We start from the raw sequence: 13,725 nt of genomic DNA, 5'->3' as shown, positions 1-13,725 counted from the left end.
CCATCAGCTCCAAGTCGTTGTCTTTCAGTCTAGTTGTGGAGGGCACAGCTCAGCTCCAAGTCCAGTCGCCGTTTTCAATCTTCAGTTGTAGGGGGAACAGCCCACCATCCCATGTGGGAATTGAACTGGCAACCCTGTTGTTGAGAGCTCGGGCTCTAACCAACTGAGCCATCTGGCCACCCCCACATTTTTATATAGTATTTGATCTTTTATAACAAGCAAGAGGGTTGCTAGGTAAACTTTTTATTGACATATAACATGCATACAGTAAGGTACACAAATCGTAAACATACAGCTGGATGGATTCTCACAAAGAGAGCACGCCCACGGAACCAGCACCAGTTTCTCAGAATCAGTGACAGAACATCAGCTGAACTTCTGAAGTCCCCTCGTGCCTCTTTCCCGTCACTAACTTCCTGGCCAAGGTGATCGTGATCCTGACTTCCAACACCACAGATTAATTTTGCCTGATTAATTTTATATGCTTTTTATATCAACATATACTTGGTAGGAATATAATTATATTGAGCTATATGATAAACATGTTAATATATAAATATGTTAACCCTTTTATGTCTGGCTTCTTTCCCTCGTAGTTGTACTTGTGTGTGTGTCTCATCCATATCCTGTGCATCGTTGTAATTCCTTCATTCTCATTGCCGCGATGCTTGACATCATGTAACTATTTACTTGTCCATTGCACTGTTAGACATTTGAGCGGTTTTGAGTTTGGGGCAACTGTGGATAGTGCTGCTTTGAAAATTCTTGACAAGGCTTTCGGTGCCCATGTGGACACTTCTAATGAGTCTTTAACTGGAATTGCTGGCTCACAGGGTATGGGTATGTTTAGCATTAGAAACTGAGTTTTTAGAATTTTTTTGAAAAAGAAATGGAGGTAAATTTAATCTATCTCTATGCATTTTAGTTACCTTTATCTTATATATGTCACACCTATGTCATTGTTATCTCGCTTGATATGAGAAGTCGTGTCTATAAAAATTAGGCCCTGAGTCCTTGGTCAAGAACCTGGCCGCCTACAAGACCAGAGTGTTCTGCAGAAAAGCATGTTTAATGTTTATGGCATTTATCAAGAAGGCCGTGTACTATGGACGAGAAAGTACACCACAGACCTCAGTTACTGACGAGCATTCCAGTTCCCTCGCAATGAGGCAAGTCACAGTAGCAACACTCATACAGGCTGCTAAGCATCACACTGAAATTAACTTTTTTGCCTTACGATTTCACGGGTATATTTCGTTTTGGACGTGCTGGGTTGCCACTTTCTGGGCCCATCCTTGGCTGGGCAAGTTAGATCTGTCCACCACCTGGTCATGTTCATTTGCCACAAAAACTGTCCCCAAACGCCCTCCTCGCCACCCAGACAGGCTTTTCTCTGGCCAACCCTTCAACTCTCTGCTTTTCTGTTCTTCACTGTCCACATGGGCATAGAATCCATAGCTGGACTGTCAGTTCTCCCAGGCGGAGCCAGGGCTTCTGGCTTTCAAGGAGGAACAGGGAAGGGAGGTGCTGCTCTCTGGGATGCTCTGAGCTGGATCCAGGAGCACTTGGGCTGAGGCCACAGACCAGCTGGAAGGCTACTTGGCCAACCACCCTCATGGGCACCAGAGGCTTTGGGATCCCAAATGAACTAGTGACAGTTACAGCTTATCAAGAGACAGAATATTGTGGTTAAAGCTGGCCTGGCAGTCAGTCTGTCCGGCTTCAAATCCCAGCTCTGCAATTTACCGACTGTGTGTGTGGTGTCTGGGTGTCATGGGTTGTGGGGAGTAAAGAAGCTAATTCAAGTGCACACCTACCATAGAATAGGCATTCAATAAATGTTAGCTGCTATTAAAATACCAGTATGACACAGAGATTAAGGCCATGGACTCTAAAGCCAGACTGCTCAATCAAATTCCAGCTCCATCACTCACTACTGTATGATACAGGCAAAGTACTTAATGTTTCCATACCTCAGTTTCCTCATCTGTAAAATGGGTATCTTTATTGTATCTGCCTTACAAGATACTTGTGAAAGTTATTGAAAGAATATATTAAGCATTTAGAATAGTGCCTGGCATATAAAAGCCTTATATACATTTTAACTATAGTCATTATCACAAACCAATCAAATAAATAGTGTTCACACAAATCTTTCAAGTGTAGGCTGGCCCGGTGGCTCAGGCAGTTGGAGCTGCCGGTTCGAGTCCCACATGGGCCAGTGGGCTCTCAACCACAAGGTTGCCAGTTAAACTCCTTGAGTCCCGCAAGGGATGGTGGGTGGGTAGCGCCCCCTGCAACTAAGATTGAACAGGGCACCTTGAGCTGAGCTGCCGCTGAGCTCTCAGATGGCTCAGTTGGTTGGAGCGCGTCCTCTCAACCACAAGGTTGCCGGTTCGACTCCTGCAATGGCAAGGGATGATGGGCTGCGCCCCCTGCAACTAGCAACAGACCTGGAGCTGAGCTGTGCCCTCCACAACTAAGACTGAAAAGACAACAACTTGAAGCTGAACGGCACCCTCCATAACTAAAATTGAAAGGACAACAACTTGACTTGGGAAAAAATCCTGGAAGTACACATTGTTCCCCAATAAAGTCCTGTTCCCCTTCCCCAATTAAAAAAAAATCTTTAAAAAAAAAATCTTTCAAGTGTAAATGGAGGTTCTTGTGTTTAACACAAGAGTCATCGCAAATATTCACAGATGAATAACAACACAAATCCATCTGAAAACATTTCCAAATTCATAATAAGTTTTCTCAATCAACTCATGGTTGAAGGTGCAACTAATGCCATATGCGAGGCTGGGACTTTTTTTAATAATAAAAAGTGGGCCCTTATATTCAAAGAGTACAAAAGCATTGGGTTTGCTTGTTTGTTTACTATTTTATTTTATCTTTACATACAACTGAGCCCTAGAGAAGGTATGTGACTTGCCCAGGGTCTCCCAATGTGCTCAGGACTAGAGCTCAGTTTGAGTCACTGCGCTGGACATTTGACCAGACATCATACAGAAGTTCTGGCAGCTTCCCTGGACGTTCCTGAAACACGCTGGAAATCAAATCATCCTTTAAAAATTAATTTTCTAACGCAGCCACTTTGTTCATTTTAACCAGTCCCTTCCCTTTCCTTCACAAGGTCATTAAGTAGTTCAGTCAATTAAAAATTATGCAAATTCAAACAAATTACCTCACCTATAGGGACCTGAACTTCCTCTCTGTAAAAGGCAAAGATGACCAGCCGTGCTCTCCCCCGTGGAACAATGCAAGGTACAGCCTGGAATGAGCACAGCCTGGAAGCCAGTCTAAGCCTAGTCTCAGCACCAGAGCAATTCCTTGATGCTTCTCCCAGTCCCGATCAGCCTGTGACAGTGTGATCCCAGTGGTTAGATGACAATCTCCTCTCAGTCACAGGCAACCCTGCAGTACCTTAAAGCCATTCTTCTCCCCTCTCTCCTCAAAGACAAACCAGCACTTTTGGCACCCAGAAGGTTGGGGAAGGGGAGGGTCTCTGATCAGGTGGTCAAAACATGGGTTGGTGAATTTCAGGCCAGTAGGCTCAAACCCTCACTCACAAGCTATTCCCTTCAATTCATCCTCTCCCTCCTCTCTCCTTAGACCAGCAGTGATCAACTGGAGTAACTAATATTTCCCAGGTGATCGATTCCAAAGAATGAGGGAGTGCAGAGCAAGGGCCATTAATGTACAATGAGGCTTTATGGACATTTCTTGCTTTTCATAATCTGACAGATGAGCCCTGTTCTTTCGACCTTTAGGATATGATGTAAACCTACTTGAGTCCGGAAATAACACTCTTTAAAAAATTCAGAAAAGAACCTCTGGCTACAGAATATTCATTATTAAGCACCCTTAGGATATTAAGCAATTCCCCCAGAAAACCACAGTGCTCTTAGCAAAGGCTTCCCCAGGAGTCAAGAGGCAAGTGAGCAGCTCCTACCCATAAAAGCATCCCCTTATCTCTGACCCCACCCCTTCCTGTCTTGTCAGTTGCTGGAAGGGAGAAAGTCAACATAAACTGAGCAGCAATTTTCGCATGGGTGTCAATTCTCTGAAGGCTTCCCTTGAAAGTAACTAGAGGAAATAAGAAATTGACATAGAAAAAAAAATCTGGGCGATAGACAACCATAGATTTGGAGCAGGAACTGACAGAAAATAATCTCAAGGGATAGAGGCAAATGTGTGTCCGGATCAACAGGGAGTCCAAGATAGAGGACTTAAATAAAAAACTGGGAAAGGAAGAAAGCTAGTAGTTTATGTCCATTTAAAGTTTGAAAACCTAGACTGAAATTTTAAGTTTATCACAATAGGTGAAAACGTTAAAGAGTGAAAGTAAGCTACACAGACACACACACACACACACACACACACACACACACACAAAATGTGTTCTGTATGAAACAGGCAAAATTAAGCTCTAGTTTTCAGGATGCATATTTAGATGGTAAAACTATAGAGGAAAACAAGGTTTTTCCATAGGAGGTGATTAACATAAGTCAGGATAGGGTTATGTGTAGTGAGCTTCTGGGGTTCCGGCAATGTTTTATTTTTTGCCTTGGTTGGTAATTAATCATGTACTTTACAATCGCTTGCTATGTATTTATATTTTATGACTTTGTTATTTCACAATTAAAAATAAATTAAAAAAGAAAAAAAAACAATTTCAAGTACAGATTACAGAATCATATTCAGAGGCTTTAGCAGTTTAACAAAAGACTAGGGCCAATACCAGAATAATTCATGCAGGTGAAAGCAAATATAGTTATTTAAATAAAAGGCACTCCTCTACCAGCCTAATTTTATGGTTTCCTTTGGTGTGGAGGCTCAAAGTCTACACATATACAAAACCATTCCTGCAAACTATCTGCCTAGGATGATAAACGTAGCACACCTGCCAACCAGAAGGTGTGTGTAATTCTCAAAGTGCTCACACCTCCTCACGATTAGTCACCGTTTATAGAGCACTTTCCCATTCCTTAACTCACAGCAGAGGTAAAGAAGGCAGCTTCAGACAACAGAAGGCTCATCCCAGGTACAGCTCAAGTAAGAAGCAGACACCAAACCAGCACCAGATCTCAGATGGTCCCCTCAGGACCCCCTTAGGACAATGCCTTTCCCATTACCAGGAGGAGGCCCACATTTTTCCATGTGGAAATAATGAGAGTAAGAAACAAGGAAACTACTGTCAGCATGAGACTGTCACCTCCTGAGCCACTTTCACTTTTCAATTAAAGCACCTGCCAAGGGCATTATCAAGATTAGCTTCCCTCACTAGAGGCTGCACACCTGAAAATGGAGATGTGCCCTCTCATTTTTGAGACCCCAGGGCTTTGCACAGTTTCTGGAATATGGTATATGCTCATTAAACATGTGTTAATAAATAAATTAATTAATATACGGAGGTACAAACTGTTGAATTTACAATGTTTTCCACCACATAGCATCATTCCTACACAGTGCCACTTGCATTGAGATTTTTTTAAAGTAGTTAAAATGCCAGGTGGTAACTGCCCTTTTAACAGATTGCCAATCTATCTTCTACTTCTTAAAAAAAAGGTTTCATGGCATATATAATAAATTCAGAAGTGGAGAGGGCTGACAGGTTAATTATAGACACAAAGAGCAGGGACAAATGGACTATGAGGTAAGCGAGTCTAAATGTGCCTTCCCTGGACAAGCATTTATTAATAAGCCTGCAAAGATTTACTGGGCATGGCCAGATTCAGCTCTGTCAGGCTTGGGGGTGGGGGTCCGATTAGGGGAAGGCACAGTTTCTGCGCTTGAGGAATTCAGTGGCTGGGAAGACAGCCTGTGCCTGCGAGAATAATCAAAGAGGTCACCTTGGGATGGCATGTGGAAGACAGGGGGAAGATAGGGCCTAAGAACTGAATAAGGCATCGCCTTTTGGGGGGCGCAGAGTGTGGGATGGTCAGAGAAGACTCCCTAAATCCACTAGGCCCACCTGGAAAGAAATGTGGGTAAGACTGTGGGCGGCAGAGAAGCCAAGAGAAGGCCCCTAATTCCTTTCCTCCTGCACTTCCCACATACTCCTTCAGCTGCTGGAGGTGGGGACTAAGTCAAAAGCACCCATAGGGATCTTCCCCTTCCCTCCCCACCCTCATAACCCCCTCCAAGCAAAAAGAGAGAGATTCTGATGGCTGGGGAGGCAAGTATAGGGTCACCTTCAGTAAATAGATGGGCCCAAGAATCGAATGTGAACCCTTTAGGCAAGGTGTGGACACCAGGGAGTGCTTTTTGTTCCCTTTACTGAAATACCATTCAGTCAAAAAATATTTATTGGCCACCTCCTAGGTGCAGGCACTGAATGTGGCCACTCTCGGGGAGTGGGACACCAAGCTTGCCTTTAGCCCAGACCAGATGACCAAAGCCTGGGCCGCCAAACACTGAGTCTGGGTCTCTGAGGTTTCTGGTGGTGTCCGATTGAACCTGGGCCCTCCCAGAGAAAGGGGAAAGCCCTTCTAAGAAGTTTTCAGTTATTCCTTTGACTTAAGTATCCCTGTGGGGAAAGGGCTGATCCGTTGATAATCCGGGAATGCTAAGAAAAAATATGTCCATAGCCATGGCCACCTCCTGCAGGGGGAGGGGTATGCCCAAGAGGATCTGTTCGGGCTTTATGGTTTCCAAACTTTCACCTTTTCTCCAAAAAGGAATTAGGGAGATGAGACCTGGCCATGGCTGAGATCCAAAGAGTGGGAAACGAGTTGTTTCGGTTGTGTGTTTAAAGTTAATCCCACTCGCCCCCCACACTCCACCTCCCTTTCCAGGTCATCCAGGGTGCTTCCAAACGACTTTCCGCCACTCTGCGACTTGTGACGAACCGAGAAGTGCTACTACTATTCCCCAGCGTGCGAAATCTGCGGGGACCTGCAAACGCTCGCCGCTTCACAAAGCGCGTCCACACGCCCGGCCGCGCTTCCGGGGCGAAGGAACTCCAACTGCTCCCTTCTATTTCGCGGATTTGGTAAGTGCGCGCCCGGCCGCCGCCCGGCTCGCCCCGGAGCGCAGCGGCGGGGAAGGGGCTGCTGGGGGCGACGAGCCCGAGACGCGCGGAAAGCGCTCAACGCAAGCGCTCCCGGCGCACCTGGATGCGCCCGGCGGTCCCAGCTCCGTCCCCAGCTCCCGAAACCGCCGTCTCCGACAGCGCTCGCCGGGCCCCCGACTTCCCAGGTCCCCTGCGGGCCACGTCGCTCCCCAGGCTGGGAGCGCCCCGCTCCCCTCGCGTCCCAGGTTGTTCTTACCCGGGAAATGGCGAGAGGCTGCTCGAAGTCCTTGCCCCCCACGAGGCGGAAGCCCCAGGGTCCTGGGCCCTGGAGCACTATTTGCTGGGTGGTCATGGCGAGGCGACAGCGAGCGCTGACCCGCGGGGACAGACGCGACTGGACGCGGCGCGACGCGCTGGGCTCCCCGGGAAGCTATAGGAGAAAGAGCGTGCGCCGCTGGCCAGGGGAGCCTGGGGCGGGCGGTAGCAGGAGCGGGGGCGGCTCCGCCCAGGCCGGGATAAGGCCGCCAGCCCCGCCCGTCCTCCCGCCTACGGCCCGCAACGGTTCTCCGCCCCGTGGCCCGCCGAGGGCCCCAGCTGGAAGTCGGTCCGAGAGAGCCGTGAGTCTGGTTAGGGGGCCCAGTTCCCAGCAGCTCCGCCCCGGACCCCAGCACCGCCCAGGGCACTAGGTGAGAGGCAAGCATGTTCCGACAGACCTGATCTAGGCGCTTTTTAAAACGAATTTAGAAGTGCTGTGCAAACTCAACCCTCTGAGAGCAGCTCCATCTTCACATTTGCTTTTTGTAAAATATTGATGTGTTAAAGGTGCTTTCGAATGATCTCATTTGAGGCTGTGAAGCAGTCAAGAGCTTTTAGCTCCATTTTACAGCTGTTGTAACTGTGTCGGCCTGTGGTTAGAAGACTTATCCGAGGCCACACAGCTGCCAGTCCGGGGCTCCGGTTGCTAAGGAAGCCCAGACAGGACTTTCTAATGCTAATGAGACCATCACACGTTGTTATAATTGGACTTCAAAACCTTCCTAGAGAAACATTTCCTCCAGGCCGGATTTCGCTGTAGGTTCTGACCTTACCAATAGTTCAATCATCAAGTCAGGGGCGGGCCCAGGGCACTGGGTTGAGTAAGAAGAGCTGGGTTGCCAGCCTGCCCCTAGCCTCCCATCTGGCCTCCCTGCCACCCTCGTCCCAGACCAGACCGTGTCTCACGCTGTGCACTGGGTCCCCTCCTAACTCTGAGTAAACCCAAAATCCTTAAAATGCTTATAAGACCACCCACAATGACGCCAACTCCTCTGACCTCATCTCTTCCAGATGCCCCACCACCACCACCGCACTCTGGTCTCCTTGCTTCTGCCTCAGGGCCTCTGTCTGGAATACTCTACTCCTAGACATCCCTTGGCCCTCTTTGTTCTGATGTCATCCTCTCTGAGCTCCCACTTAAGATCTCCTCTCGAGATCCTTTTCTCCACTGTATTTCTTGCCATCTGACATACTCAATATTTTACGTATTATTTGTCCCACCTCGAAGCATTAATTCCATGGGGGTAGAGTTTTTATCAGTTTGGATCACTGCAGTCTCCCAGTGCCTAGAATAGTGCCTGGCACATAGTATTTAATGAATGCAATGCATTGTCCATTCTTTTGACCACTTACCTTCTTCTGGGGCCCAGGTTCTTCATAGTTTTCTTGGCACTCACTCATCCTGGCACCAGGCCCCAGTGCAGTGCTTGACACAGAACACATGCTTAATCTATATGAGATTGTGATTTATAAAAAGCATGTATTTGGTCACCCAGATGACCAAAAATGTATTTCTCATATATACTTGGTCTTCGCCCACAATTCCTGGCTCACAGCTCCCCCAAAACCTCGGAATTTCCCAAGTGTTGAGAATGATAAAGGTGTCTTTTGTTATGTGAATGAAATGACCTTTAAAAAGCATCTATGGAGGGGGGCCGGTTGTCAGGGGAACCAACCAGGTCATTGGAGGTTGAGAATTTTCAGTCCCACCCCCCACCCCCACCTGTTGGAAAGGGAATGGAGCTAGAGATTGAATCAGTCGCCAATGGCCAGTGATTTAATCAGTCATGCCTATGTAATGAACCCTCCCTAAAAACAGACTGACTCTAACTCACAGGTTCCCACCCTCCTCTTTGAGTTCGATGAATTTGCTTCTGAGAGCTTCCGGGTTGGTGCACACATAGAAATGCTGGGAGAGTGGTGGGCAGGGAGAGGGCATGGAGCCCCTTCTCACAAACCTTACCCTGTGCATCTCTTCCACCTGGCTGTTCCTGAGTCATCCTTGTCCAAAAAACCAGTGATCTAGTAACATGTTTCTCTTCATTCTGTGAGCCATTCTAGCAAATTAATCCAAAGGGGGAGGGGGTGGATACCTCTGATTTATAGCCAATTGGTCTAAAGTACAGGTAACAACCTGGACTTGTGATCGGCATACTGAGTTGGAGCGGGTCGTGGAAACCTCCAGTCAGTAGCCGGTTGGTCAGAAGCACAAGTATGAATTCAAAGTGTGTGTGATGGGGGGAGCGATCTTGTAGGACTGAACCCTTAGCCTATGGAATCCGATGCTTTCTCCAGGTAAACAGATAGTATTAGAATTGAGTTGAATTCTCAGACACCCTGCTGGTGTCTGAAAATTGTTTGTTGGGGTGGGGGGATACTCCCCACATTGGAATTGGGCCCAGGAACCCAGTTTAATGTTTGTTAAAAGCAGGGCTGTCCTTGTGATGCTGGCCTACCTACCCAGGAACCCTGTGCACAGATTTACACACGAAAGGATCATCTTACTTGTCTGATTGTATCTCAGCACAAATGCCTATGTTTAGGAATGGTTTGCTTGTGTTTAGAAATCAGAGTGGATTTGTGTTATCTGTACATCCCTCCTGTCCCCTTGCATCCTGATATTCTTTCTTGAATCTGAGAAAAAGGAATGGAGTTAAAGCCACCAACCCGCCACTTGCTTCATCGAACCCCCAAATCCACAAACTTTGATTAAGATTCTGCTGATCAGACAACATGTTAGTGTTTCAAGCCCCTGCAGAATTTTGTGGAATCGCCAAACTCCGAGTCTGGCCTTAGATGTGTAACAGTTTTGAATATTCTGTGACCTAGAAGGAGAGAGTTGAAAAGCCTTATCTTCTGTGCCCCCCATGGGGGGGGGGGGCTGCCTCTCATTCATCCCCGTGTGTCCTGCTAGCACGGACCTGATACAGACCCGATACATCGTAGGTGCCAAGAGTTCTTGTTCTACACAATATTCTTTATAGATTAGGGCACTAGTACATTTGCGAGGGCGGTGAGTCCTCAGCTGCTTCATTTAGTTGTTAAATGTTCTCAGTTGTAGTCTGGATCTACATAGCAAGAGCTTTAAAACAGTCAACCCTTTGACCCAGTCATCCCCTTTCTGGGCACGGATACCAAGAACATAATTTAAAAGAAGAAAAAAGCTATATGTACAAAGATATTTTTAGCCTCATTTTTTATAACAAAAAACTGGAATCACCCAGTAACAGAAAAGTAGCTAAATATGGTATGGCCATATGAGGGAATAGTATGCAGCATGAAAATAACGGCCACGACGGCTCTGAGGAGACAGGGAAATGTGTTTTCAGAAAGTGTAAAAATGAGCGGAACAAAATTATTAAAGCAAATATTATTATTTGTCAGTTTTATGTTAAAAAAATAAAAAACTGTCTTCCTATTGCTAAAAATTAGGGAAAAGTATAGAAACTAACTTTCTATTGGGAGATGGAATTAGGGAATTTTAAAAAAATAATTTCCTCTAATGATGATGTAAAAAAATCAATAAAATGGTCTCAGTGCCCTGTATCGGAGACTACGTGCCAGTCATTCTGGGGGTAGGAAATCTCTTCTATGTTTTTAATCTCCAACAGCTAGCTCTGAGCTGGGCACACAGCATGTACTCAGAAAACACCCAGACACATTGACAGCTCTGACCCCCCAAACACCAGCAACCCTGTCTTATTTTAAACACCATTACTTATTTATCCATACTCCCCAGCTCCCTCAGACCCTTGACTCCTGTGGAGGCCTTAAACAACCTCTCTGAACTTTAGTTGCCTTGTTATTATTATAATGCATTCCATAAAAGTTTGTTGACCTAAACAGCCTCCATCAAATATCTGGATAGAGGGGTAGAGTGGGGGAAGGGGAGAATGTGGGAGAATGCTGGAGAAATGGAAGCAAGGAGGACAGGAAAAAGACAGAGGAATGGTCCCGGAAGTGGGAGTGGCGGGGGACAGTGGGTCTTTCCAGCTGTCAGTCCAGTTTTACAACATGGACAGGGTGGGAGGCGTCTGCTGGCACATTCCCCCAGTCTGGCTTCTGCAGAGCTGGCAATGCCCAAACCCAGCCAGGACCCTCCAGAGCCACTAAGCGGAGACTTTGCTTCCTGAAACACCAGTCCCATTTCTTAAGAACAGAGATGAGAACTGTGCTAAACTTTACACATGGTCTTATTTAATCTCCAGGACAAGTCCTGGACTCGCCCAGGTGACTGCCGAGCTCCCATTCCTGGAGATCGCTGCCAGGACCCCTCCTCTGGGGCTGAGCGTTTTGGGCCCCCACCCAAGTGGGCGTGTGGGTGACTCCCAGACTCTACGCCCGAGCTGGGATCTGAGGCCGGCTCTGCCCAGCACCGAAAGGCAGCCGGAAGCTCTGGTCTGGAGGCTGCCCCGCCAGGCGCACAGCGGCTCCCACGTCCCCAAACCCGCGCAACTGCGGAGGGCGCCCTGGTCAAATAACACTCGAGCGGCATGTTTTCTCTTTTCTGTAAAAACCGAAACCCAAGCTCAAAGACTCGCGGAACAAAAACATCTTTTCCTGCCGCCAGGTCCGATTCCGCGGGTCTGGTCGCGCGCGTGCAACCACCAACCCGGCTCCCAGGGGCAGTGCAGTTCTTTGCTGGGATCCCGCGCGCGGTTAGTCCGTGTGCGGTGTGCGGTTCCAGGACGGTCTGACGACGCGATGCGCAACGGGAGGGAGGTGCCTTCGGCTGCGCCAGGGCCTGGATAGAGAATTGGGCACCCAATTTTTGCTTTTCTCCCCCTTCCTGCTTCAGCCCAGAGGAAATCCTGAAGTGGCCAGTGGGGATTGGGTGCCTCTCAGATTCTAGTAGGCACAGAGCATGCTCCGTGGCACGTAGGGCTATAAGGACACCTGTACACCGGACCTGGTTGGAGTTCCCTCCGGGCTGGTAAGGGCGTGGACAGATGAGCTTGTGGTCCGAGGCCAGCCCAGTGCCTAGTAGGCAAGGAATTTAGGGTACAACCCAAGAGCCCCAGTTATATTGCCCACCTGCCTCGTGGCCCCCACCTGAACAGGTGGCACCAGAGTTCCCAACGCCAGAAAGAACCCTGAACCACTACCATTTTCTCAAGCATGCCTGAATATTGAGAAGAAATTCCAAAACAGGATCATAAAGTGATTCATATTAAACATTTATATTGGAGAAATTGAGACAAAAACACACACGTACACACACAATGTAATAACAGTGTTGTTCGCTAGATAAATTAATGAATTAATAAAAACATAATTGATCTGCGAATGGGGCCTCCTTTAAATTTGTGTGAACATATTTCATTTCTGTTACTGTATTTCAGTAGCTCTATATGTAACTTCATCTAGATAAACTTCGAAAGTCTAAATTTGAGTCTTGAGCTCACTTGGAGCCACCCTTTGGCCCCCTCCTCAAGAGAGGAAAGGCTTGGGGCCAGGGTTATCCAACAGACCCTAACTCAATACCCAGATAATAAACATTGTCCTCATTACCAAACAGTGATTGTGAGTCAGAGTGTGTGCCAGGAACTTGACGTATTTTGTTGCATTTCATTGAGACAAGAGCCCAATGAAGTGTCACGATAGCCTCATTACAGGAGGAAGCTCAGGCACTGATACACAGCCCAGATCCCCTGTTATGGAAGGACTTGTCCCAGCTGCTAGGAGGTGAACAGCTGTCAGTTTTGAGCCCCCTGAGGACGTCCTGTGCTGCAGAGAGCAGCCTGCCCAAGGGTGTGCCCCTCCACAGGCTGCCTGCATTCAGCGACTCATGTAGGTGGGGGTAAAGGATGGGCCATTTTGGCCTGTCAGGACAACTCTGCTGCGTCATTCTGACTCCAGAGCTCCCTGTGGAATTGAGGCTGTCAGGCCTACATGGCAGCTCAACTTCTCCCTTTGCCCAATTCAGCTTCCTCCTTGCTCCCTTCCACAGGCACTGAGCCCAAGGGCCCTCAATGAACATCCTGCACACTACACTCTGTCTCTGGAACCAGGGAGCCCAGCCTACAATAGGCCCAGAGAGGGTAAGAGACGTCCCTAAAATCCCTCAGTAACCAAGTAACAAGGCAAAATCTGGGCTGGGGAAGAGCTGTTGGGTCTGGAGGGCTTTGTAACAGAAGAGGGAGGGGCAGGAGGTTATTCGGATGTTCCTAAGATCCCAGAAGACCCCTCAGGTCCATAATTCATTGGGGTCCCAAGGGCCAGATCTCCCGGCTCCACTGGCAGGGACACCGGCAACCTAAGTGTCAGCAACTGAACTAGACTAAATCCTTTAATGGATGGCTTTTTGGACTTCCTCCTGGGAGGAGGTGGCATTTGAGATCACCTTTAAAAGTATCAGCAAATATGCAGGCAGAAAGGCCATACAGGCAGCA

The 13,725-nt window shown here is 47.7% G+C and overlaps 1 protein-coding gene across 1 annotated transcript in view; it reads right to left on the bottom strand.

Moving 5' to 3' along the window:
• Positions 1 to 7,648, bottom strand: part of PDLIM1 (PDZ and LIM domain 1) — a 40,225-nt gene extending 32,577 nt beyond the window's left edge. The window contains exon 1 of the mRNA XM_019724706.3: positions 7,275 to 7,648. Within this exon, the coding sequence (XP_019580265.1) occupies positions 7,275 to 7,370 (96 nt within the window). The 5' untranslated portion in view covers positions 7,371 to 7,648. The remainder of the gene's footprint in view (positions 1 to 7,274) is intronic.
• Between the last annotated feature and the right edge of the window lie 6,077 nt (positions 7,649 to 13,725).

This window comes from Rhinolophus sinicus, chromosome 15, assembly GCF_057876585.1.
Source record: "Rhinolophus sinicus isolate RSI-liver-muscle chromosome 15, RSI-T2T, whole genome shotgun sequence".
Classification (NCBI taxonomy): domain Eukaryota; kingdom Metazoa; phylum Chordata; class Mammalia; order Chiroptera; family Rhinolophidae; genus Rhinolophus; species Rhinolophus sinicus.
The sequence above is the reverse complement of the archived record's forward strand: the minus strand, read 5'-3'. Positions and strand labels throughout refer to the sequence as shown.